The sequence below is a fragment of the Gavialis gangeticus genome, unplaced genomic scaffold (assembly GCF_001723915.1).
Source record: "Gavialis gangeticus isolate Ggan-Ray unplaced genomic scaffold, GavGan_comp1, whole genome shotgun sequence".
NCBI classification, from domain to species: Eukaryota; Metazoa; Chordata; order Crocodylia; family Gavialidae; genus Gavialis; species Gavialis gangeticus.
This window is the reverse complement of record NW_017729016.1, coordinates 1245757-1270471: the sequence shown is the minus strand read 5'-3', so window position 1 is coordinate 1270471 and position 24715 is coordinate 1245757. Positions and strand designations below refer to the sequence as shown.

The following is a 24715-nucleotide window of genomic DNA, read 5'->3' as shown; positions in this document are numbered from 1 at the left end:
GGGTGTGTGGTATGTGGTTGGGGCTGCAGGAGCGTGTGGCTGTATGGGGAGGTTATGGTGGGGCATGGGAATGTGTGTGGGTGTGTTGGGGGTTGTGGAGGGATGTGAGTCTGGGAGGGTGTGGGGGGGTTGTGGGTATGGTGCAGGTGGGAAGATGGGAGGGTGTGGGTGTGTGGAGGGGTGGGAGTCTAGGATGGTGTGGGTGTGTGTGGGGATATGGTGTGGGGGTGGGGGGTTCAACATATTACACTCAGATCTCCTCTTGCAACCTCAAATTGGACATCTGGATTAGAACAAGATTTAAAAAACAAAAACACGACTTAGTCACAGAAAAAGAACCCTCCACTAACTTCTGAGTAATAAATATTTACATTGCGTGCTTTGAATACTATACAGGTTTTAAATTATTTTAAAGAGGAATAACAAAGCTTTTTTTTAAAAAATGGAAAAATTACAAAGGAAAGGCAAGCTACACTGAGCGTGCATGTGCTTAAGTATTCACAATGAAGAAAGTACTGCATACGAGCCACAAAAATGCAAAGGTCTAGTGGAATTCCAATCAAGTATACAGCTGCTACAAGAGTGACATGTTTCACAACGCTCAGGACTGTGATGTGTTCCAGTCAACTTCTATTGTGGAAAAATAACCTTTTTGTTTTTGCTCTGCATATCGGCACAAACTTCTGTTTCTGAAGCAATTCAGTCAAATTTCTCTTTCCTTTCTTATATGGACAAAGGGAAAAAAAAGGTCACAGTTAAAAAGGACATGGATCTAATTATTTCCAAAAAGGAAAGTGGCAGAAAAACTCCACAAAAGACAAAACTTTGGAAGCAGTCAGAAAGAGCTTATGTTTCTACAGTTTACTTTGAACTTGATTTTTACTAGACCTCATGTTTCAGTACTTTTCATAGTGTAGGATTGTGTAAAATGCAGCGGCTTGCAATATATCTAGATATACCTATATAGATAGGTATATCTAGATATATCTATTCACACAATGTATATACTGTGCCCTTTAAGAGCAATTCAAGCAATATAGCTACGATACCGACTCACCCCATTGCCTAGGGAAGATGCCTTGGCCACAGCCAGAGAAGTCACTTGTAAGATGCTCTGCTGGAAAAATGCAAGTAGAATTTGGAAATCTTGGGGCAGAATCGGGGACATTTTGCGCACTGTTCTTCCTGCCCTCTCCCCAGTCGGTCTTAGAGGAGCCCTGCTTGCTCTCATTCTGGAGAAAAGATGAAGCCTGAAGCAGCAGGAAGAACTGGGCTTTACCACAGAACCTTGCACACAGCCAAGACTTCTGCAAGATTCTTTTTCCCCTTTGAACCATGTTTTTGACCTGTACCTCTATGGGATGGTTTTAGGACCTGTGTTTACTGCATCTGGAGGCCCTTTGGGAGTGCAGGAAAAGACACTGTCTGATGCTTGAGAAAGGGTCAAGTAGCTGTCACATCTAAACCAAAGACGGGGAGGAAAGTGGAGCAAGGTTTGTGACAGCGTTGCAGAGGGAGGGAGGAAGGAAACGTGTTTGAGCCCCACCACATCGTCCTTGAACTAACTAGGAACAGTGGCTTTTGCCATGCAGATTTTTTCAGCTCCTTCTAGCCAGGAGCACTGCAGCTGGATGGGATGGTGCAGCTGCCCTCCAGCTCCCTGTGCCACCTGACAGCAGAGGGCTTGGCCCACACAGAGCATAAAGACATTTTTAAAAGGGCCAAATCCCCTTCTGGAGATGGCCGAGCTTCAACATGCACTGCTCTTAAAAGGGACAGTATATAAGAACACCACAACTGCACTTTAAGAGACCTCTGTTCAGGTGTTAAATACTTTAACACAGCAAAGTTCAGCAAGAAAAGCATCTATTTGGCTTGTTAGACATTCCTAGAAGCTTAAGAATATTCCTCAGAGGGTGATCCCACCCGCTCCTCCACATGTTGCCTGGTGGATTTCTCTCTATATTAGCTTTCTCTTGTTTGCAACACTTTTTTTCTGTCTGCAGCTGGTATCGTGTCTGTGGTTCCCTCTCTGTGGGACGGCATATCTAGTTAGGTTTACAAGGCAGAATAAAAGTCCAGAAAGGTTGGCCAGTATGTATTAGTTAAAGATTCCCAGTAATAAAACCTTTGCTGACAGATCCAACAAGTTCAGATTCTGCTGTTCTGATAGTCTTGGCAGACCTTGGAGCAAATCCTTTTACAGCTGACCCAATAAGACAGGTTACAGGATGACTGAAGGTTGCCATAAAATAGGAAATCAGACACTGGGAGGTCGAGGGGCAAATGCCAGCTCATTTAAGCCAGAGTTACTGCTGGGGCTTTACCCATCATCTGCAGGGTCCTGGATTTACAAAGAACTGGTTCCCTCAAGCAACCTATTCAAAACTTCTGTGCATATGGCCTTTTCTTTGGGGTGCATACATGTGGGAAAGCCTAATGGAGTAAGGAAACCATCAAATCAAATACCCTCTTCCCTTAAGCAGTTTTGGGACCCTGCATCTAAACAAGCCCAATGATCCACCCCCCAACCAGCTGCACGCCACAGGGTTATTATGGGACAGCACAAGCAGAAAGCTTTCTGAGCTTGCCTTGGACTTGCCGTTGCTCCAGTACCTTTCCTCTTGCTACCCGGCTTGCTCGCTGCTGCTTCCACTTCTCTCCCTGCCTGCCTTGCACTGAGCATCTACCACCTGAGTGCTTCCACTAGCCTGCATTGCCTTTCTCCCTGTCCTCGCCCACTTTTACACCTGCTGGGTCCAAAGATGGGAAACGTCCCCATATCAACTTCAGTTTTCCCTCGTTGCCTCCACTGGAGCACCTGACCCAGTCTGCACAGTCCAGAAGCCCACCCCACTGCCAGTCAGCACACCGCAAACTCTTCCTCCAAGCCAGCTCACCACCTCGTTGTGCCAGGCAACACAAGCTGCACAGCTCTGCTAATTACCAAGCTCCTCTAGTATTATAAAAGCAGGATCTAACAGAAACCCAAGTGAAGCAAATAGACGCCAGCGACTCATTAATCAGAGTACCTGTGCAAAGCTGAGGGCCTGAGTCTCAAGAAGAGAGTCTCTGGGATGAAGTGTACAGCAGAGGAAGGGTGACTTCAGTTTCCCCCGCCTCCAAAAATCATCCCCATTAGGATCCACTTGAGGCTCAGTGAAAGTGTACCACACAGCAACAAGCCCTGCCTGTTTATAGCCGCCGCCGCCTCACCCTCATCCTGTGGCCTCCTGCTATTGGCAGTGCAGCTGTAAAAGGGGGACATAACACACCTTTATGTTGCACTCAAGAGTTAGCAGATTCTGAACAAATTCACTGAGCAAAGCAGCCACTGCAATAGCCCAGGGCAGAGAGGAGCCCATACTGGGAGGAATGGTTGACATGGCTTCTCCGCTACAGCCAACTCAGCTGGCGTAGAAGCAAGCAATGCTCCCTACCACCCTTCAGGATGAGTGCACTGTTCGGAGGTGTTGAGTTCATCCATTTAAGTGCACCCTTGTGAGGAAGAAGTTACAACACTGAAGGACCCCAGCCTGTATCCCATGGGCTTGATCCTCTGAGGAGAATTCAGGGCTGGAAAGCTAACGGAGCAGAGCAGACATCCGCCAAACCCCGACTGGTAGGGACGGAGCCTAGGAACAAAAGGACTTCCTCTTCTGGTGGCTGCTCAAATAGAAAGGTCACAGAAAGAGCAAGCTGGCTATTGTACGTGTCAGCTGAACGGCTGTGCTGCATGCGCAAGGGCTTATACAGTATATGGACACAGCAGGTGAACAACCCAGCTCCCTGGCAGTAGCTAGCCTCAGCTCCGGCCTGTCACAGCATGGACGGCCCCTCCGCGTGCACCCTCTCCACACAGCATGGTGGGCACACAGGGTGGAAACATCCAAAAGGACCAGCCCATCCTGAGGTCCCTCTTGCCCAAACACTGGCAAGAAGCGGTAGGGAAAGCTCCTAGTCTGTTCTAGGGCCGGCAAGTACTAAAGAATGCGTACACCTCAGCGTGGGTGTGCACGGCTCAGCGCCAGAGCTGAAGAGCTATGGGTCCCTGCTGAACTCAATACAGGCAGCAAGTTGTGCTGCTCTGCTGCAGGAGAGGAGTACAGACAAGGGGCAAGGCTGTGTGCCACTGGGGCTGGTCCATGCAGGGTTGTGAGCACATAAGGAGCAGCTCTTAGACTCTCAGCTATTAGTCCGGGAAGGTGGTTGGGCAGCTGGCCTGACCCCAGAGTCTCTGGGAGCAGCAAGGGCCGGGTCAGGTCCTATGGCTGGGTGGAGAACACATAAAAGTCTATTACAGGACAGGGGCGTAAGAAGGGGGAAGGGTCATGAAAGTGCCCAGTGTGGCATGGTCTCCCCGCTTCTTTTCCCTTTGATGCAGCATCTCACCACATCCCTCTGCCTCCAACACGCCTAGGCACAGCACGGCACCCTGGGAGTTGGGGCAGGGAGAGATGGGCATTTCAGCCCTCCCTTGCCTATCCTACATAGATGCACAGACAAGCACAGCAGCCCAGCTTGGGTCCAAGGCAGGGGGGGAGACAACAGAACCCATTTCCTACCATGGAGCAGAGATGCAAGGCTGGCTAGTGGCTTCAAAAGTAGGGGGTGGAGGGAAACACCAGTCATGGCCTAGCAGCACAAAAGCAACTCCCCTCCCTGGGAAAGCAGAGCTTTAACCAGCTCTAGCACCAGCCTTAAGCCAGAAATCAGCACAGCCTGTGAAAACAGAGTTCCAGCCAAATGCTGCAGTTTCAAAGCTAGGCAGCAGCTTCACTCCCTAGAGTTTCTTAGAAGCACGGTGCAATGCAACTGAAACTACGAGATGGCCAAATGAGGGTTGAAACCCAGTGCTGGACCAGCATTTACATGCAGTTCCTGGCCTGCACTAGACAGGTCCTTATACCAAGTCAAATCAGGCCTGAAACCAGGGAGTGGGGGGGCAGCACGTGGAGTGTCATTGGCAGTGCAGTGACTGAGCTAGTGGCTGTCCTTGGCAGGCAGAGCAAGGGGGGTCTTGGCAAAATAGCTGCTTTGCTGCCGAGCCCCCCTAGTTCAGGGCTGCACCTGTGCTGCTAGGTTCCCTCTGTCTCCTCAGCTGTTTCCAATCTGCCCTCCCACCTGCTTTGCTGCTTAACAGGCGTGCATTTGTTTTAAGCCAGCTTCCATTGGGGCAGGCAGGGGCCACAATACTGCTGTGGTTGGGAGCATGCGGGAGTTTTGTGACTCATTCCAAAATGTCCCCAAAGTGGCATCGCATCACAACTACTGCCTTTTGTAGGCAGGAGGAGCAGGATTCTGGGGCTGAGTGAAGGAAGGCAGCATTTGGACTGAGCGGAGCATTTCCACAGCCACAGCTGGTTCTGCTTTGTGGTCAGCATCCATCCACCCTCCAGAGACTGGAGGAAGGGCCCTAGTACTTTTGAGGGGTGACAGGAAGAAGGGGCAGTAGGTGGAGGCTAGACAGCTGCTGCTAGGCTGCATTTGGACTATTGAATCCTGTAGCACATTGCTCAGACAGCACGGGAGACTAGAGAGGGAGGATCATGGAGGGCAGCAGGCCTTTGGGCCAGGTTCTGTTGAAGCCTGTGTTTCAGACGAATGTTGGGCGTTCCGTCTGCAACTGTCTGAACCTGGCATGAAGCCCCACCAACACTCCCCTCCCTCTGCTCTGCTGGGCTAGTGGCCGTCAGTGCTGTGACCCAGGCCCAAACCTGACCGCAAGGGCTGTTTACAACTCAAACCGACCTGCTCTTCCTGCTGCTTTTGCTGTGGGCTTTTCCCCAGAAGTGCAAGAGGCAAGTTCCACGGTCAGGGTCCTGGCGTGCACAGAGCCCAGGATCAAGCAACAGCAATGCAGCGAGTTCGGGGCTGCACTGCCCAGGCCCTGTGCCTGTCCCACCACAGTCGGTATGACAGTTAGCTTATCAACAGGCGCCCAGCCTTAATACTGACACTTAGTGTAATGGTTGTTCAGCGAAGGAAGGATTCTCCTACAAAGAGCAGCAGGGGACCAAGGTCCATCCCCTCCTCCCTTGTAGTCTCTGAGGCATCTCATGAAGGAGGAGGAGGCACAGAGCCCTTGGGGTCAGGGAAGACCCATGCCCAGTCGGATCAGGAGTGTCTAGACCAACAGCAGCGAGGATGGTTGGAAGGAACAAGAGACAAAACAGTGCTTGTGCTGCGTGGCCATGAGCTGCCAGGTACGGGCGTTCGAGCTGAACAGGGAAGGGGAGGGAGGGGAAAAAAAAAAAGAGCTAGTCTTTCTTCAAGTCCCTGGATTCAAAAAGCTTCAGGCGTTCTTGCACCGTCAGGCCTTCCTTCAGACTCTGGGGAGACAAGAGAGGGACAGCGTCAAAGACCCAGCAGTAAAGCCAAGCAATGAGGTGTCTGGCAAACACAGGGATGGTACAGATGCTGAGGCAAAGGAAACAGGAGGAGGGGACGGCCTCCTCAATGGAAAAATTAGTGGAGCATGCCAGAGAGAACACGCTATGATGGGATGTTATTATTGGTGAATCAAACCTAGAGAGAGTGAGATTGGAAGTTCCCCGGGTGGCAACTGCCGCAAATGAATGAGGCACACAGGACGGCGAGCTTGGGGAGCCTGGCTCATAAAACAATCCGTGCAGCTTGCAGAGTGTGGGCCCAGCTTCAACAAAGCCCTTGGATTGTACAAGGATTCCAAGCAGTCCTGCTGGGCTCTGCCGAGAGAAACAGCTCTGGAGCGGAGACGCATGCTGGCCTCCCCTGACTGCTGGGGAATCCACACTAAGTACTTATAGCCCCATCTCCATTGTATGCTTTGTCCAAGCAACCCTGAAACTGCAGCTGACCGCTGTGTTGCAGTCCCTACTCTGTGCTGTGACGCCAGCCTACGCCTTCCGCAGCTGGATGCTACTGACCAAATCGAGCTGGTGGGAATCTCATGAACTGTTTACTCCACGATCTAGCGAGACCAAACTCATGACCCGCCTCAGATTTGAAACCCGTATCTCTGGAGGCAAAAGACTCAGCTGGTGAGATGGCAACTTCTACCCTTCACGCCCCCCGTACTGGTGTTTGGGAGCTTGGCACTGAAAGCCTTCTCAAGCATGGAGGAACAGGACAGAAGTGACTGCAAAAGTATTGCTGTCTCAGGTGGCCAGCTGCCACGGCCAATTTACTCAGCAGTTTTGGGATCTGGATGTTCGGTTACAATCAACATGCAGCAGCTCTGAGAGACGGGGCTTTCTGCACCATCCTGATCATGCAGCTCCTGGCAATGTTCCCATTTCCCTGCAGCTCCCCACTGGGCAGCACCAGAAAATTAACAGGAGCAATCACAGCAGCATAGGCCCAAAGCTAAGATCTGTTTAACAACTGGTTGCTGGGGCAGGCAGGTTCCGAGCTCCCCATGAACAGGATCGTTGGGACTGCAATGGCCACAGTCTTTCTGAAGCTCCCCTGACATGGTCAGGAACATAGAACAGCTTTTGGCAAGTGGATGAAAAGCAGGACCTGAAAACTAGCCCGTCTGGGTTCACTGCCTGAGCTGTGAGAATCAGCAGCCCATTGTAAATAGGAAGAGAAACGGCGACTTCTGTTCCACTCCAGTTCTCTTTCTTTCCAGTGGACAGAAAAGAAATTTGGAGTTCAGAACCGAGCGTCTCTCTGGCACAAGCATCTAAGTAGGCCAGAGGTAGGGCCTGTTCAGCCAGCCTGCACCTCTGAATTCTCACTTTATGGGAGGGGACAATGCAGTGCATGAGACTCCACTGCCAACAGCGACAAGCAAACCCCTCACTTGGGAAGGCGCTGTTGAAATAAGGCAACAGTCTCCTATCCCAAGAGCTTGGAGTGAAAGGATGGCAAGGAAATAAAGACACCTCCAGTCCAATTAATACCAGGCTGGCAAATTCCCTCAGCAGTCTCTCCTTTTATCACTACTTCCTCCCTGCCAGCTCCGTTCCAATCTCAGCATCTTTGCCACATGATGGCAAACACATCACTGGAACTGTCTCCCTTTGTCATGAGCTGCTTTCTTCTGCTGGATGAGCTTGGAGTCCTCAAAACAACATCTAGGATGCAGCGTGGGGGGAGAGGGCATCATTTCACCCATGCCACAACCCGACCATGAGAAACCTATGGCTCCCTTCTTCCTGCAAGCCTGCAGGCTGCTGTGAGTTTAGTCAGAGGCATGCATAGTCATTCAGCATGCACACTCAGAGTGCCACGCCCCCGACACACCTAGCCAGGGAGTATGCCCGAGAGCTGTCCAAATCCTCCCTTCTGCTGGACGGGTGTGTCAGTGGGGGTGGGAGAGAGAGAGCGGGAGGGCGAGACAGCCACAGATCCCCTCGGGGAAGAGCCAAACGGGACAATTTGTATTTTACAGCAATCCAGGCTCCCCCGCCCTCCCGGGAGAATCAAATCTCAGAATCAAGAGGAGGAGGGGGTCTCGCTGGCTATGGGAGGCGTGAGCAGGTCATGCACGTGTGGGCGGCCCCCGCGGGGAGCGGCACTGCGTGGTGGGGACGGGTTCGTTTACCTACGTGACAGGGAACCTGGACTCTGGTTCATTTCAGTTTTCCCATGAGACCTGCTCAATAACGGACTGTGGGAGGAGAGAGCAAAACACAAAACAAGCAGCACGTCAGTCCCAATGGCATTTGCGCTCCAAGCCTGGCCTTGGCTCCTCCCAGCCCTCCCAGCCTCTGCCCATCTGTACAGGCCATGGCGTCTTCAGGTTGGAGTCTCCTTTGCCCAGATGCGTGCTCCAGACAAAACAGACAAAGACAAGGAGGGGACGACAAAAGCAGCAAATCAAGGGGCAGTGGAGAAGGGAAACCAACAGACCAATGCTGTGCACTAGCATGTCTGCTGCACCATTAAGAGATGCCCAGGGGCTGCCCCCCCAAGCTGCAGAGACTGAATGCACATGGTGGGGACACTCATGTATTTGACTGGCGCAGCCTAAGCACAGCAGTTGGCTGCATCAGCTTTGTACAGCTTGGACGATGAGCGTCAGTTCCTGCAGCGTTGGGACAGGACAGAGCAAGACGCCCATGACTGGCTTCCTGATGTGTCTGGCACTTACAACATCAGAACGAGATGCCAAACATTGAAGTTCCTGTGTCCCTCCCACTCAAATGCAGTGCCTGCAGCCCCATGGAGATGATGGAAATGCTCAGCAAGGTGAAATTGTGACAGATTAGAGGCCACACATGGGGGCCAGGGGCTGCATTACCAGGATTTGGGACAAAACCTGAGGCCCAGAACGGCCAGGCTGAAGCACTGAAAGCCATTGGGCTGGCAGCCCCAACCTGCCCAGGTAAATCAAAAAGTTTCCTTAGGACCAAGACATCTGGGTCCTAACAGACTGAAGATGCTGCAGGAGTTGACACCACGTTGCTGTCTATTGGCACAGTCACTTTCTGGTATCTACATGTACTCACAGCAGTTATACCCCCCACCTTGGCATTATGATGGGGAGCAAGTACCACGGGCTGGAAAAGCAAGGCACGCCCCTGGCTCTTCAAACTGCAGCTGTAGGAGCTGCCAAGGCAGGTTTGTAGCTGGACTCAGCAGGCTGCAGGCTCAGCCAGAGGCAATGGACCCAGCCCTACAGGATCTTGCAAGGAGCCTGCCACCGCACCGACTGCCTACCTGCACTTGGAGCAGCATGGCCATTATGATGGCAAAGCCTTGCTCAGCAGGCACTGGACTTGTTCCCGAGTGCTGTGGGCTGACGCAAATGCACAGCAGCACTGCGCTCCCACCCTGTCCCTTACTGGGACTGGAGTTCTGACCTACACCCTCCTCCTTGCCCCCTACCAGTCATTCTTGGTTTTTTTAATTTCTTGGGGCAGGCTTCCACACACCCCTGCTAGAAAGCAACATGGGGCACAGGCATCACAGGGGAGAGACGGGCACTCACCTTTGACCTGATATTCCTTAATTGCCGGCTAACACTGGATCTGTCTTTCTTCAGGAAATCGGGGTTACTTTTGGATTTCATGATGTCTGCAGGGAGCAGAAGGAGCAGAGTCAAGTGCTGCTCCCAGCCCACTGGCTGCCAAGTCTGGAGCCCATCATAGGGAGGCTGAGGACAGAGCTGCTGGCAGAGAGGCAAAGCAACCCAGTAGAAGTGCTTACTCCTGCTGAGCATGACACTGCTGCCCTGCAGAGCCACCCTGGCACAGGGGTGCAGGGGGCCAGCATGGCCACTCCCTCCAATTGCTCCACAAGGAAACAGCTTCCCTGATGCAAAGGAACATGCCAAGCATGACTCAGAAAGTGTTTCCAAAGATACAAGGGGCAGCCTCCTCTGCCCAGGCTGGAAGGAAGAGCTGCTGCTACTAGGAGCAAAAGCCCCTGGGCCTGAAGGGGAAAGACTAGGGAGTAATGCATCACAGCACAGAGGCCTATCACAGGCACTTCTCAATCATGACCAGCCTATGCTGCAGTATAGGCAACTGGAGGCAGCTGTTCTTGCTCCCATCATCAACCTCCTGAGCCCTCCCTTCTGCACACACCAAGCCAGTCACCCCTGCTGCCATGCCAGCAACTCAGATGGATCTTGGGTGGATGCCAAACCTGTGGCTTGGCCCTCCCAGCCCCCTCATCCCCACACACGGTCTATGTCAGGACAGGGCAACAGAAGACAGGACTGACCGTATCCCGACACAGATGTGTTCTCAGGGGATTTCTCGCCCAGCGCTTCTGTGGCCGCCTTTAGCTGCTCTTTCAGCCGGCTGATGTCGCAGTCTGCCTTGGCCTTCACGATGCTCAGCTCTGTGTAGATATCCTTGTGTTTGTCACTGGCGTATTTCTTTTCCTGGCAAAGGAAACCCAGCAGAGTCACTGCAGAGCAAGGCAGACAAATGAAGCCAGCCAGCTGACATGCTGACTAAAGGACAAGGGAAGCAGCAAGCTGGAACAAAGCCCTGGACATTTGGCCTTTCTCGATTCTCACTAGGCTGCACCCCAAACCACAAAGGAGCTGCTGGTGAGAGCTGGGGGAGAACTCAGACCACTGGTCTGAAATCAGTTACCGCCATGTGTGGTCAAGGGGGCTCTCCTTTGGCTACCAGCAGTCTAGGACACAGAGCTGAACAGTTCCAGTTCCATCCAGGAGAAAGCAGCGCATGCAAACGGGCCTGCTGCAGATACTATTGTTCGCAGTTTTTAGTTTTAACCTGAAAATGGCACGGATCTTCTATAACTATCAGAACCGCCCTTGGCCAATGCACCGTAACCAGCACAACCCAGTTACATGTTTAGAATGAGGTTGTTTTGCTCAGTTTAAGATCGACTGCTATAGGGTCCAAAACAAATCTCTGAGATTTGATGCTGCCAGGAGGCATCTTTATGGCATTAAAATGATAATCTCCACCCCTCTCCCCCTTCCCCACCCAAAGCATTTGATTCAATTAAGGGAGGAAAATATTTAAATGATGATGTGAATCCTAAATAAGTCAGCCACAACTGCTGAAAGCCATCTACCACTGCAGAGGGATGGCAGGATATGGACGGTGACAGTGACAGCACCAACCCCCAGCATTACCCGCAGAGCTGTCTGTAACTCGTCCTTAAGGGAGCTGATCTCCTGCTTCAGGTACTGTATTTCTGATTCCTTGACTCGCAACAGGACCTGCAGGGAAAAAAAAGGAACAGGTATTTCCACCCAGGAACAGAAGGGCTCCCACCACCAGCCAAAACATCACAAAGGGTGCGCTGAGCACACCTGGGTATCAACTGAGCAGGGACCGCAGGGCTCAGTTCAGAACGTGCTTCATGCCAATAGTCTCAGACAGGCCCTATCCCTGGGCAATCTGTGGATAGCAGCCAGGTCTGGGAAAAAGGTCCCCCTGGGGAACCTGAGGCTGGTGAGGATAACGCAGTGCACCCACTGGTGGTTGGATCAACCCACATGCTGTACTTCCACCAGGATCTCGTGGCCACATTGTGCCCTGAGCACAATTCCCATATTATGCATCGGAAATGGAGGAGAACAAAGCAGTCAGAAGACCTGGCTAAGACCAGAACAGGAACTGCAGAACTGAGGAGGGTCCTGGCTCTGCCTTGCTCTTGGGCCACCATGTGTATGGCCTGATTGTGCTCCTGGCCACCCCAACCTCTTCCCGTCCCACCAATGGCTGCTTCTAAGTGAGACCAGGGCCTAGAGGGTGATCCCTGCACCAGTGACCATCAGTGACCTCTTTGGCCACCCAAGCCTCAACCCGCTCTCTGCAACTGCTGCCACACCTGCACCAAGCAGCTGCTACTGGGGACAGAGCATTTACCTCCAACTCATAGGCATCCTTGCCCTGTGTGAGAGGTGAGCCAGCAGCCTCTCCCCCGCCCTCCCCAGTCAGCAGCGTCCGTAACTGCGTGATCTCAGCAGCCAGGCGGTTATTCAGCTCCTGGGAAAACAAGAGAACCACCACGTGAGTAGTGGGGAACAGGTGAACCCTTCAAAGGTTGAGATCTCTCAGCCTCATTTTCGGAAGTTCCCTAGGCACGCCAGTAGGTCCACTCATCAGCCCTGTTTGCCTTGCACAGCACCATCCCATTGGGCACTCGGCCTCCCACACCCAGCAGTGCTGGTTCTCCAAGCTAACTGACCAGGCGTGAGGAGCTCTCAAGCAGGCCGGGGGGTTGATGCCTCACCTGATTGTGCGCGTTGAGCTCCTGGTTCTCTCGCTGGCACTGGCGGAGCGCCTGCCTCTCAGCCTCCAGGGCCTGGGCCAGGTGCGCATTCTCCAAGCACTTCTGGGAGTACTGCTCTGAAAGGACCTCCAGTTCCCGCTGGACTGACTGCAGCTCCTCCCTGCAGAGAGGCAAAGCCCAGAGACACATCAGCTGGGCCTGCTCTCCAAGGCAAATCCAGGTGGCACCCCGCCCCCCTGCAGGCCTAGGCTGCCAAAACTCCAGCCTCACAGAAGAGGGAAATGCTCTCGGGTTTTGGAAAATCTTAAGTTCAGGTGACCAAGGAACCACCCTCTCTCCTGAAACTCAGAGGGGATTTCCAACTGCCTCACAGCCGACACCTCCACTGGGGAAACACTGCTGGGTGCTTCATTTGATCACTTAAAATGACCTGTGGGGCTGAAAACTATTGCACCTGTTCTGCGTATGCAGGGAAAGAGCGTAGTTGCCTGTTTGTGCATTATACATAGGCACCGTGGTTGGTTGGGCTGCTCACTAACTCTCCTATCTGCCATGTAAGAGTGGATCTGGGCCCTACTAAAGGAGAGTGTTCTCTTGTCTGAATACATCTGGCTTAACAATAAAGCCAGAGCTGTGCACAAACCGGCATCAGATAACTGCATTTTGCTTCTCGTATTGGTAATAACTGCTGGATGCTCTACAGACAAGTGTCTGGAGTCTGGCGCTGATGCTCAGATTTAAGGAGAGAAGCTTCCATGTCACTCTCCTCTGGTCTGGGACTGCTACCAACAGGACTGAAAATACACCAGCTCTCATAGCTCAGGGAAGGAGAGGGAGAAACCTACAGGTACTGCCTCCGCAGGGCCTCGATATCCGCGTTGACACTGCTGATCTGGGAGCGCTGGGACTTCTCCAGCTCCCGCTCCAGCTCCTCCCGGTGGGCATTCTTCATGGCTTCGATGGCTGTGCAAGATGGAAAAAGGATTAGCACCCCATGAGGAGGTGACACATTCACGGCTGCATTCAAACACAGCTCACCTTGGTGAGTAATCTCACTGCCTCACAATCACTTCATTTTCTGGCATCGGCTGTCAAGCAGAAAAGGGCTTCTGCAAATCCTGCTTTTTTAATGAAGTCTAACAATTGCCTGCTTCGCATGTGATTTCCTGATTATGAGGCTCCACACACACACAGAGCCTGGGCTTGGGCGTTTTAACATCCCAGTGGCACCAACAAATGAAGTCATTGTGGAACTAGCAATAAATCACCCACAGGAATGACTAATGCCTGGCTTCAGCAGGGCAGAAAACCAATCACTGCAGTCAAGCAGAGGCACACTGGACCTGGGGAGGAGACAGGAGACGGCTCCCCCCACTCTTACACAAATGGCCTAGGCCCCTCTCCCCTCACCCAGGCCTAGCCAGGGGATCCTCCCTTTTGAGAGCATGCCCCTCCACCCTCACGTCATCCTCCACTCTGCTGCTGGCTCCTTGTGACTGATACAGATGAGGCTACCACCTGCCTGTCCTGCCATTGCTCCCTGGAACAGCTACTCCCCCCTCCACCCTCTCCACAAGGCAGAGAGGACTGTCATTTCCACTACTCCGTGTCCCCTGAGCAACAAACCTGCCGGCCCCTTACCCGAGATGGTGGCAGCTGTTTCTTCTGCTAGCAGGCGGTCCTTTTCCTCCCGCAGTTTCTCCAGCTCCCGCTGATGCTGCCTCTGCAGATCCTCAATCTTCTTCTGATGCGTTTCCTCCATGGCTGCAAACCCCCGCTCACATGTTGCCTGGAGCAGGGAGGGAAGGAGCACACATTTGCCTTTGGGGCTGCAGCTGCAGGTTGAGGGTAGATGCATGCACAGCACTTGGGAGGGTGTCGCAATGGAGATCAGCCAACGGGCAGACAGACAGATAGTCGGACAGACCATGGATGGAAGGGACTGGTCCTGCCCTCACCTGACTGCAGTGACTGGCTGATCCAGCAGGTCCTTTCCCTCTCTCACTGCAGACTGAGTGACCAAACAGCCCTGCACCCTTTCCCCCAGCCTGATCTAGGATGCTCAGTCCCTTCACGTCCCTTCCCTGACCTACTACCTGCATTCCCCTGGATGCCCCTCCATCATCTGTTCTCTGCGTTGGAGGGAAGAGCACCACCCACTGGCTCGCTAGTATTACCACTGGTGCATCTCGAACAGGGCGCTGCTCAGCCCTTGGGATGGATAGCAGCATCACCGCTACCAATACAGATCCTGTCTGTGCTTGGCCATCATGGGCCTCAGGTTGGCACCCCCCAGGCCTCTCTCCTGCATTTGGCTGGGGGGCCTGGGCAGAAGTCAGCAGTGTTCCTGCTACCGACACAGCTTGCAAGCTCCCCCTGGCACAGCTGAGTCAGGCACCACACTGGCACCTGCTTGGCTTTGTTTTTTGGGGCATCATGCTCAGTCACGTTCCCTGTGACCTGCCAGAAGCAGGATCAAGCTTGGAACTCAGCACTCCTGTTTCCATCCTCAGGGCACTTTTGGGGATCTCCGCTGGCTCAAAGGCTTCCCTTTCATCATGGGAGCCAACCAGCAGTGCCAACCTGCTCCTCCTGGATCCCTACTTAAAAAGCAAGCTTCAGAAACAAGGCAGATGAGCAAAGCCACTATACAAATTGAGACTTCAGTTCTCCAAAGAGAAAGCCTGGTTTGACAGGCCCGTGCACAAGGAAACAGGGCAGGAGACCATGTGATCTAGATGCATGTAAGAACTGGGGCACAACGAACCCTGGGATACCTTGAGAAAGCCACGTTTGACACTTGCCTGTACTTGGGGCTCTTATACACTAATGGCATAGGCTTGCATTGGCCAAATGATCCTGATTTCACAGCTTTTCTGGCAACTCCAAACCAAGCTGCTGGGTCAGATCCACTCACGCTTATCCTAGCATAACTTAGTTCCCTTGACTAGGAAGGCTTTAATCTTGCCCTCTTCAAAGGGGTCAAGAATCCAAGCGTAATGCCTCCAGTAACAGTACCATACACCAGAGGTTCCCAACCCCTGGGCCGCAAAGGGTTGGCTGCCAGACCAGAAGTGGCATACTGTGGACCAGCAGCCAACCCTTTTTTAAACCGAGTTTAAAAAAGGGTTGGCTGCCAGTCTGCTGGTCACTTCCAGTCTGCACAACGCTGGTCTGCAGTTTGCCTGTCCGCAGCCTAAAAAGTTTGGGAATCACTGGCGTACACTACCAGTCTTTGCTTGAAATACCAGCCCTTGGGTACAAGCCAACAACCCAGTGCGGGACTTGAGCCCATGGCCGAATAAAACAGGCTTCCTAGGCTAGCTCTCTGCAGGTATCATGTCAAGGAGGAAATTGGTAAAGGCTCTCTACTCGTTTTAGTTGAGAGGTACAGTATTGAATGTATTATAAATGCATTGCTGTAAATCTGAGAAGCCAGAGTGCAGCCACACCTATCCCTGTTATTAGCAAGGCAGTAAAGTTCTCCATAGTACAGAAGAGAAACTAGTATTTTAATATGTATACCGGAGAGTTTAAGAAAAGCACCTGGTAAGCTTCCTACTTAATGACAATTAAATATGGATTTTAGTTCCTGCCCCCTCAATTCCTATGCTCTTCCAGAGCATGATACACCCAATCTGCTCTACCTCATCAGCCCAGGGCTGCTGGAGGGGTTGCAGGGGGAGGGGGCTTCTACTCTTTTCTCTATCTGACAGACTGAAGGTTTTCCAGCAGTTTGAAACAGCCAAGGACAAAACAATCTTGTGGGTGTTAGTGTCTGGAAGCAACCAAAAGGCCATTGTGAGTCACCGAAGAAAGGGAATTGCTAATGAAGCAAGACCACACCTCTGCACAAAGGACTCTCAGACCCTGCTTGGAGCCTGGCACGTAGCCCTGGACACGGACAGCAAAGCCTTTTTTGCTGGTGAGACAAGAGTATTATTTACTGTTGGCATGACTGACAACTGTGGGGGAGACCTGGTAAGAGCTCAGCGAGGGCTTTTCCCTTCCCAGGTCCCTGTGGCTCGAAGCATTCTCAGTTAACTGCCGACACAGCAGCATCCAGGAATGGAAGGACAGGAAGGCCATTTCCTCATCTCTCGACTGTCCAGCACCCAGGTGCTGAATGCTGGGTCTGCTTCCCAAGGGGAACAAGGAACTTGAGGGAGGTGCCCGTCTTCCTAGGCTGTTGAGCTAGTACTGGAACACCACCTAATCTTTCCTTACCTTCACACAGCCCAAACTGTATACTGTCCTGCCGCTGGAAGAAGGCTTGCCCAGCACTGCCCAACTCTAAGGTACTACTGCTCCTTACAGAGCCATCAACCAGACTTGCTTCTGCCATAAATCCCAGGTCCTTGTGTGAAGCCTGAATCAGCTGACCTGGCACATCCTCCTCACTGAACCCAGCCATCTGCTCAATGCTGTATTGCCCTGCTGCAGCACCAGTTCCAGCTGGAAGTGGTCTGGAGTTTTAAAAATAAACTAATGTTTTCAAAGATGTAATTCGAAAAGGGTGCGAGTCCCTCGTCAGCCCAGAACAAAGAAGCGTTGTGGAGAAATGCCTTTTGTTGCCATTGTTCCTCTTACAGACTTTGGTTAGTTGTAACAACTGTGCACTGTTTGTCATGCAAAATAAAACTGCTGGAAGACACAGCAACACTGGATTCCCCTGTTAGCAGCTTAGGAGCAGGGATTGGTATTCCCCACCCCCCCATAAAACTTGGACATCTTTTTGGCAGCAAGATTTCTGTGCCCCCCCCGCCTTTCCTCCATAACGATGGAGTCTGAGGACATTTATTTGCATTTCCTATTAGAGCTCGGAAGACAGCAGAGATCGACTGAAGGCTTGATCAGTCTGGGAAAGACAGGGCTCTGGAAGGAAACTTTGTATGGAGAGTCACACACAAAATATACATCTCAGGCAGGAGGAGGAGAAACAGTACAATGTTCACGACTGGGGAGGCTGGAGGATAGCACAACAATATTATTAAAGCAGGTTGAAATTCCCCGTCCCCCTAAGGACCCAGCGCCCAACACAGAGACCATTCCCAATCATGAATTTTTCTCACACAGAGACAAAGCCTTTTAAAACCCAAGTTGCAAGGGGCTGGAAGACCTGAGCAATGCATTTAGAATACCACACAGCACAGAAGTGGGAAGCAGGAAGAAACCTAGGTGTTTTTAACTGGTTTCTCACTCTCGACTGCCTTAGTTCTCATGGGGAATGTGCTCTTTCAGCTTGTATAAGTATGACCCTCCCAAGACACCAGAACAAGGTACTGGCAGGCAAGAAAAGCATAAAATTAAACATATGCAAAACCTTCAGGCTCTCAAAGTCTTTCTGATACTTCTCCCTCAGCATGGCCGTGCTCCCCTCTAGGTGCTTGTTCTCCAGCTCGTCTCGCATGGCGTCCATCTGGGCCTCCAGCTCCTGGATGCGCTCCCTCAGCCCGTGCATGGAGTTTAGCTCACTTTCAGAGATCTGCACGCCTCCACTAGGCTGCTCTGCTGTCCACGCGGTCCCAGGCCCTGGGGAAGGCACGGCCTCCAGGTGCTGGCGCTGGTAGCCATCGAGTGTTTCTTGCAAGCGCTGCAGGTTCTGGCTGTAATGCTCCTGCAGGGTCTGCAGCTCCTCGCTGTGGATGACTTGCAGTTCCTTCACCTTGGCCTGGAACCTGTCCTCCAGTGTCTGCATTTGCTCAAGGTGATACCTCTCCATGTCCTGCTTGTCTCGGACAACGGCGTCGAGTTGGTTCAGGCCCTCCGTCCTCTCTGCCTTTAGAGTGTCCTCAGTCCTGTTCAACTGCTCTATCACATTTCGTATCTCCTCCTCATACCTGCCTTGTAACTCGCTGATGCTTTTGCTGTGTTTGTGTTCTTCTTCCTCCAAGAACCTCCGCTGGTTCTCCAGCTGAGACACTTTTGCCTGAAGGTCTGCATTCTCCCTTTCAAGGACAGTTATCATCTCACCATATTCGCTCCGCTGTTTTCGAAGCAAGTCTTCATATTCCTCCCGAAGGACAGCAACAGCCTGTCCACGCTCCTGACACAGAGCGTCCATGTTTTGCAAGGACTCTTTGTAAAACTTTAGCTGCCTTTCATACTCCAGTCTAACTCTGCAAGCGCCATAACACACCTGAGCCTGGATAACTGCATCCTGAACTAACAAAGATGAGTATCGTTCAAGATCTCCCATGCTCTGAGAAACCTTCAGGAGCTTCTGACAATCCTGTATGGCTTCCTCAGGGGACAGGGATAGTAAGGCAACAGATATTTCCTTAAGAATATTTGCTTTATCTTTTAGCTGTAGGGCAAGATCTTCTTGAATAGCAACAAGAGTTTCACTACTCTGCTCTGTCAAACTCTGGCCCCCCTCCATCTTGACTGGGTCCTGATGCAGCACCACTTCTGGATGACTCCCGCCCCAACAGACCTGGGTCTGTTCTGAAACATCTTTTTGGATCTCGAGTGCTTCAGAAATTTGATGCATAACCCTGTCAAATTCAGGGGTCCTGTATGTCTTGATGATTTCTTCCAACATGCATTTATGCTGCTGGAGAGCAGTTTTGGTATTATGGAGGTCTTCTTCAATTGTTTTTAGCCGCTGATGAAAAGACTCTCTCATTTTCTGCGCAACAAAACCAAGTTCTGCCCTGATCAGTGAGGTGTCTGCTATTGTGTGGACAAGGCATTGTGGAAAACTAAAACTAACTGTTTCCATTTTGCCTTCTACTTCCTCTTCTTTGGTGCCTAAGTGCTTTTTCAGTTCTTCTACCTGGCTCCAGAATTCACCTTCCAGTAACAGTTTCTTTGATAAGAGGTTGGCCAATGCAATAGCTGTGTGAGAAACATTTGCTGGCTCTAGTAACGCCACCTCAGCTGTCCCATGAATCTCCTGGAGAATCTGGGAAATCTCAGAGCTTGCATTTTTCAGAGAGTCTGCTATTTGGTTGATCAGGGAAGCTTCGAATGCTACCCTCTCAGAAAGCAACCTTAAGTGGTCTCTATTAAACATCTCAGCTTGATGCTGCTGGGAAACTTGTTTCTCTTCATCGAACAAACTTCCTTCTACTTGTGCCGTTTCAGCTAGACTGTCCCTCAGCTGATGATCAGGTGAGATGGGCACGCCCTGCAAGACTCGGACTGCATTTGCTAAAGTGGTTTCCATGCTGGACAGAGTCATAAGAAACAAATTGCTTTCTTTTTCCTTGTCGGAATTGGGCAAAGCTCTTAGCTGCTCTCGGCATTTCTCCAAGCAGGTCAGTGCTTGGCTGTTTTTCATTTGGAAATCCCCCAGCTCACTAACATGATTTTCTACAATCTTGAACTTTTCCTGCCTCTCAGTTTCCAACTGCGAAACCAGAGCACTGACTTGAGACAGGCTCGTTTGGAGCTGCTCCCTCAGCTGAGACTCTGTGCTGGCCCACTGATGGTGAAGGGCTATCAGGGTCTCTTGGTTGTGACCTTGCTGACTTTCCAGTTTCAAGGTCACATCTTTGAGCTTTTCTTCTGTAATGTAAAGTTTTGTTTCCAAGGAATGGATGATTGAAAGATAAGTCTCTGAGTCACTGGCTCCTGAGGATGGGTAACCAAGAGGCAGTTCTGATGACATGCTTTCTTCAGACAATGACCGGTCCTGGCTCGTGTCTGAAGATGTGCTACTAGTCCAGTTCTTCTCTGACCCATCAGCATGGATATATTTTTGGCACTGGATGTTTGAGAAACGGATTCTTTGCCTTTTGGCACCTACAAATCCTGCCTCAGGCTTTGCTAAGATTTTCTGAACAATATCTCTGTCTTGAAGCTCTAGAGACTTGGATGGAGATGCCGGTTCTTCCATACTTGACATGGTGAGTTCAGCAGCCTGCCTTTGCCTGGTCTCCGTACCTTCATCGTCTTCTTTTGGGGTGTAATGCAAACCTGGAAGTTCATCATGAGTTTGGAGATGCTGTCCCAGTTCTGGATTAGGATTTTCATCAGCCTCAAGATTAGTGCAGAAGTCTTCTGCATCTTCAGCACACAGTCCTGAGCCTGCATTAGCTAACTTCTGTAAAGTGTCTTCTTTGGCCTGTAGCTTCACTTCAGTTTCCTCCAAACTGCTACCCAAAGCAGCCATTTTCACCAGAGCCTCATTGAGGTCTTGGTCTTTCTTCTTAACAATTCTCATGTGCATTTCCTTCACATGTCTCAGCTCTTCCTCCTTTTCTTCTAACACTTTTTGCATGCTCTGGAATTGATCTGATACTTCCTCATACGAGTGCTCCAGGTTCTGATAGTTGGTCTCTTCCATTTTCAACTTTGCCTGCAGCTTGGCAACCTCATTATCAGACTCAGCAACTTGATTCATAAGCTCTTGGAACCTACATTTTATCTGATCTCTCTCCCTTTCCAGTTCCTCAATATGTTCAGCCAGTTTCTGGATGCTGGCCTCCTTCATCTCCAGCTGCTCCTCAAGCTGATGCACAATTTCGCTGCCTTCACATTTTGCATTCAGCTTCTCTTTCTGCAGAATCTCCATTTGCTGCTCATTGTTTTGCAGCTGATTCTCATACTCGTTGGCCTTGTCCTCCACCTCCTTCAAACTCTGTATTAAAACCTGCTTTTCCTTCTCGCAGCTTTCCAGCAAAGCCTCGTAATTCTTCTGCAGCTTCTCCTCCATTAGGATGCGGGCCCGTTCACTAGCACTCAGCTGCATGCTCAGGTCTGCAATCCTATCTTGGAGTCTCTGCACTTCTTTCTGGTGGTCCCTTTGCAGTGCCTGCTGCACTTCGAGATCCCTCAGTTCCTGTGTCTTTTCTAGCAGCAGCGCCTCTGCCGCCTTTAACTTTTGCTCGCTGACTTTTAACTGGGAGCTCAGAGTGGTCTCACTGTGCTGCCACTCCTCCAGCTGCTCTTTGGCTTTCTCCTCCTCCATCTTCAAGTCACTTTTCAGCTTGGCCAGAGTTTGCTCTTTGATAGACAACTCCGCTGCGGCATTGCCGAGTCTGGCCTGCAGGCTCTGAATCTCAGCTTCATGGTGCCGAATCACATCCTTTGCTTCACCATAGCTACGTTTCAAGGACTGAATCTGCTGATTGATCAGCTCTTGACGCTGGCACTGGGCTTCCAGTTCGCTTTGGAGATCTTGATTGACTTTATGGAGCCTCTGCCAGGCACCCGATGGCGAGGCGGCCACCTCGGTCTTAAAAAAATTGATTAAATACTAGGTTAGTAACACTCTTGGCTCCCAGTTCTGAGTGTCACACCTCTGGCCAGTCAGGCCATGGAAATGCTCCTTGGGTTGTTTTGGCTGCTTACCCACATGCTCCAATTTTAGATGGTTTCTGTTCTCGGTATGTAATTTTTTATTTTATTTTTTTAAATAAACCAGCTTTTTAAAGTGGGGCGACAGCTGCTTCTGATTAACAGAAAACATGGACAGTAGCATCAAATCAGCTCTAATATAACAAACTCTACAAGAAAAACTGAACAAAATCAAAGCAATGGAAAAGAAACAAGTGAAACAGGGACAGAAGGACAAGAACGATCAGAAAGAGTGAGGACAAAAGGGAGGGAGGGGATGGGAACAGGCTGACAGAAGAGCTGCTCAATTTGGTGCGTTTGTTTGTTTTGTGGTGAAACAAAAAGTGCACAGTTCCAGATAACAAGGTTTTATAGAACAAGAGCAACAACAGGAAGTGAGGTTGAAAGTGAATGACATCACTTCCTGCCAGGCCACAGGAAGATGAGATGGCTGCCGTAGTGATGTCATTTCTGCAATGGCTAAACAGGCTTCTTTAGCGGCTCATCTTTTGAAAAAGATAGGATGGCTAAAGCTTAAAAGTGGGAAGGATCTACAATCGCTACCTGTAAAAAATAAAACAAAAGGCAAGTGAAGGGGAAAAAAGGCATGATGAGAATGTAAAATAAAACAAACAAACCTTTGTGAGATTCAAACCAAAGCAGTGTCACATGCAGAGAGAGAGAGCGAGCTCACAGAGAGTCATGCAAAAGGCAACAGAAATTAAATACCTTGAAAAAAAAATACACAAACAGGAAGAGGAAAGAGGAGCACAGCGTTAAGCCTAGGTGTTTGGCCTGCCTTGCTGTACTCTGTCTGCTGGTAGGGAAAGCCCACAGATGTGACACTCAGTTACGGTAAGATCAATCCCATGCTTAACATGCAAGAGTATCCCCCCCGGACAGGTTAGTTAGTACAGTGCCCGCTCCCACCCTCCACCACCAGAGCGAGAAGACATTACAGGGGTCCTGGAAAGAAAGTGTGAGGTGCAGCACTTTGCCACCTGTTAGCAGACAAAGGGTTTGAGATGTACCGCTTGTGATTAAACTGGACAGCAAGAGATGGAGGAGAGTTTGTAAGAGACCAGAAAGGGCTTCAGTGCAAGGTGCATGCGTCAGTCCCGGTTACTGTTCATCCTTTTCAGCATTTTTAAGAAATGTGCAGAATCTTTGGGGCTGTCACAAATCTGAGAGCTTTAATGCCCAACATGCATCTACAAAAGGAAAGGAGCTGGGGCCAGGGCTGGGCAAGACCTCAGAAGATGCAGAGATTCAATCAGATCAAATGCCCTAAAGTTGATGCAGACTTATGAAAACAGGACCGTTTCCAATTTCAGGCATTATCTACTTGCCAGGGGTTAGAAATACTCAAGGCTCATGGGGAATTCTGACTCCTCTGCTTCCCAGTGACACTGGGAAATGCAAAGCTGCGGGTGTCTAAGGGGAGGGAGCAGAACATTTCTGAACCCTCCAAAAAAATCCAACTTGATTTTTGGATGACAGTTTGAGCAAATTGTAACCATACGAATGCACAAGCTACTTAGGGATTTTGCTTTCAGTCCTAACACCAAAGGCATTAGGGCTGACTTGGACGTCCCAAGTCTGCTGAAGCAGGTCTGGGTAGCTGATTTTGCACTAGCCGACTATCTTCCGGGCTCCAAGCTAAGGGAGGTAGGATGCCTTTGCTCCAGGGAAACAGTAGCTAGCCTCTTGGTGTGGAAATGTGGGATTCTGTGCAGGGCCTATGGCCAATGTGAGTTGCTGCCACAACAGAAGATCAAATGCGTGGTTTAGGAACAGGAAGCTACAGCTGCACATCATGAAGTCACCAATCCAAGCAGCACTAGGGAGTTTATTAACAGACAACAGGCCTGGCCAGGTTCCTGCCCCTTCCCATGGGTGGTCCCTCACCAACCTTGGAAGTTCTCTTGGTCTTGCTGTTCTTTCTGTTTAACAGGGTTAAATAGACTCCTGAGTTGGCTATTGGGAAATCAGTGGGGGAAGGGGGCAGGGGGTTCCCTGCAGCACAGCTGGCTTGTTCACTAGATACATGTAGGTTTCCTCCTGGAAGGATCTCTACTCTCCTTTTGGTAGCTTCTCTCTCCCCTGAGATCTAAGAGTGTGAAGGTCATGGCTTTAGAGCACTGTGCCTACCACCTGGGGTCTCTGGGCCCTACTGCAATGCAAGTCCTCCCCGCTGTCCCAAAGGTAACAGCAAGGAAACACAAGTTGCTCCCCTGGGCTAGGTATACCCCCACCCCAGCTCAGCCAGCCCAAGGGGAGAACACAGGCTGGGGTGTCAAATCCAGAGCTCCCCAACATGGTAGTGCCAAGTACAGCTGCATGGCTGCCTTGACCCAGGGTTGATGCAGCCAAGGAAGAGTGAGCTCTACTCCATGCACAAAACATTTTTGCCGGGCCAGCCTGAAGCAGCCCCACAGACTTTCCTCCTCTGAGGATGCTGTTGTTGGCTGTATCTGGGCACCTGGGGGAAGGGAACAGCTTTTCAGTAGCTGCTCCCCTTTCTTCTTTAACCAATCCAAAACAGGATTCCAGACAGAGCAACTCAGAGGTCCATCATGCGGCCAAAGAACAGTGCTCTGGAAGAAAGGCCACGTAGCCAAAGGACTGGTCCCGGCTCTGGCTGTGCAGAACAGGAGATGAGAGATGTGCATGCATGTGTAAGATTGCACATGTGGGGGGACAAACATTGCTGACAGCTCTGCCAAGGCCATGCCTGCTACAGCTCCTTTCCCCTCAGCAGAATATGGCTGGT

General features: G+C 50.9%; 1 protein-coding gene and 1 long non-coding RNA gene across 6 annotated transcripts in view; one reads left to right on the top strand and one right to left on the bottom strand.

The window, feature by feature from the left end:
• Positions 1–1176: 1176 nt before the first annotated feature.
• MPRIP (myosin phosphatase Rho interacting protein) overlaps positions 1177–24715 on the bottom strand; it is a 145838-nt gene continuing 122299 nt past the window's right edge. The window contains exons 16-25 of one of the 5 annotated variants that reach the window (XM_019512647.1): positions 17981–21841; positions 14299–14446; positions 13503–13620; positions 12658–12817; positions 12291–12410; positions 11552–11638; positions 10660–10822; positions 9923–10008; positions 8534–8599; positions 1177–6332 (exon numbers count right to left, since the gene is read on the bottom strand). In XM_019512647.1, the coding sequence (XP_019368192.1) occupies positions 8567–8599; positions 9923–10008; positions 10660–10822; positions 11552–11638; positions 12291–12410; positions 12658–12817; positions 13503–13620; positions 14299–14446; positions 17981–21841 (4776 nt within the window). In that variant the 3' untranslated portion in view covers positions 1177–6332; positions 8534–8566. The remainder of the gene's footprint in view (positions 6333–8533; positions 8600–9922; positions 10009–10659; positions 10823–11551; positions 11639–12290; positions 12411–12657; positions 12818–13502; positions 13621–14298; positions 14447–17980; positions 21842–24715) is intronic. The other 4 variants (XM_019512648.1, XM_019512646.1, XM_019512650.1 and 1 more) reach the window with 4 other exon arrangements.
• LOC109294344 lies at positions 15801–17983 on the top strand. Its single transcript, XR_002096508.1, has 2 exons — positions 15801–16582; positions 16975–17983. It is a non-coding gene; the product is annotated as an uncharacterized LOC109294344 (long non-coding RNA).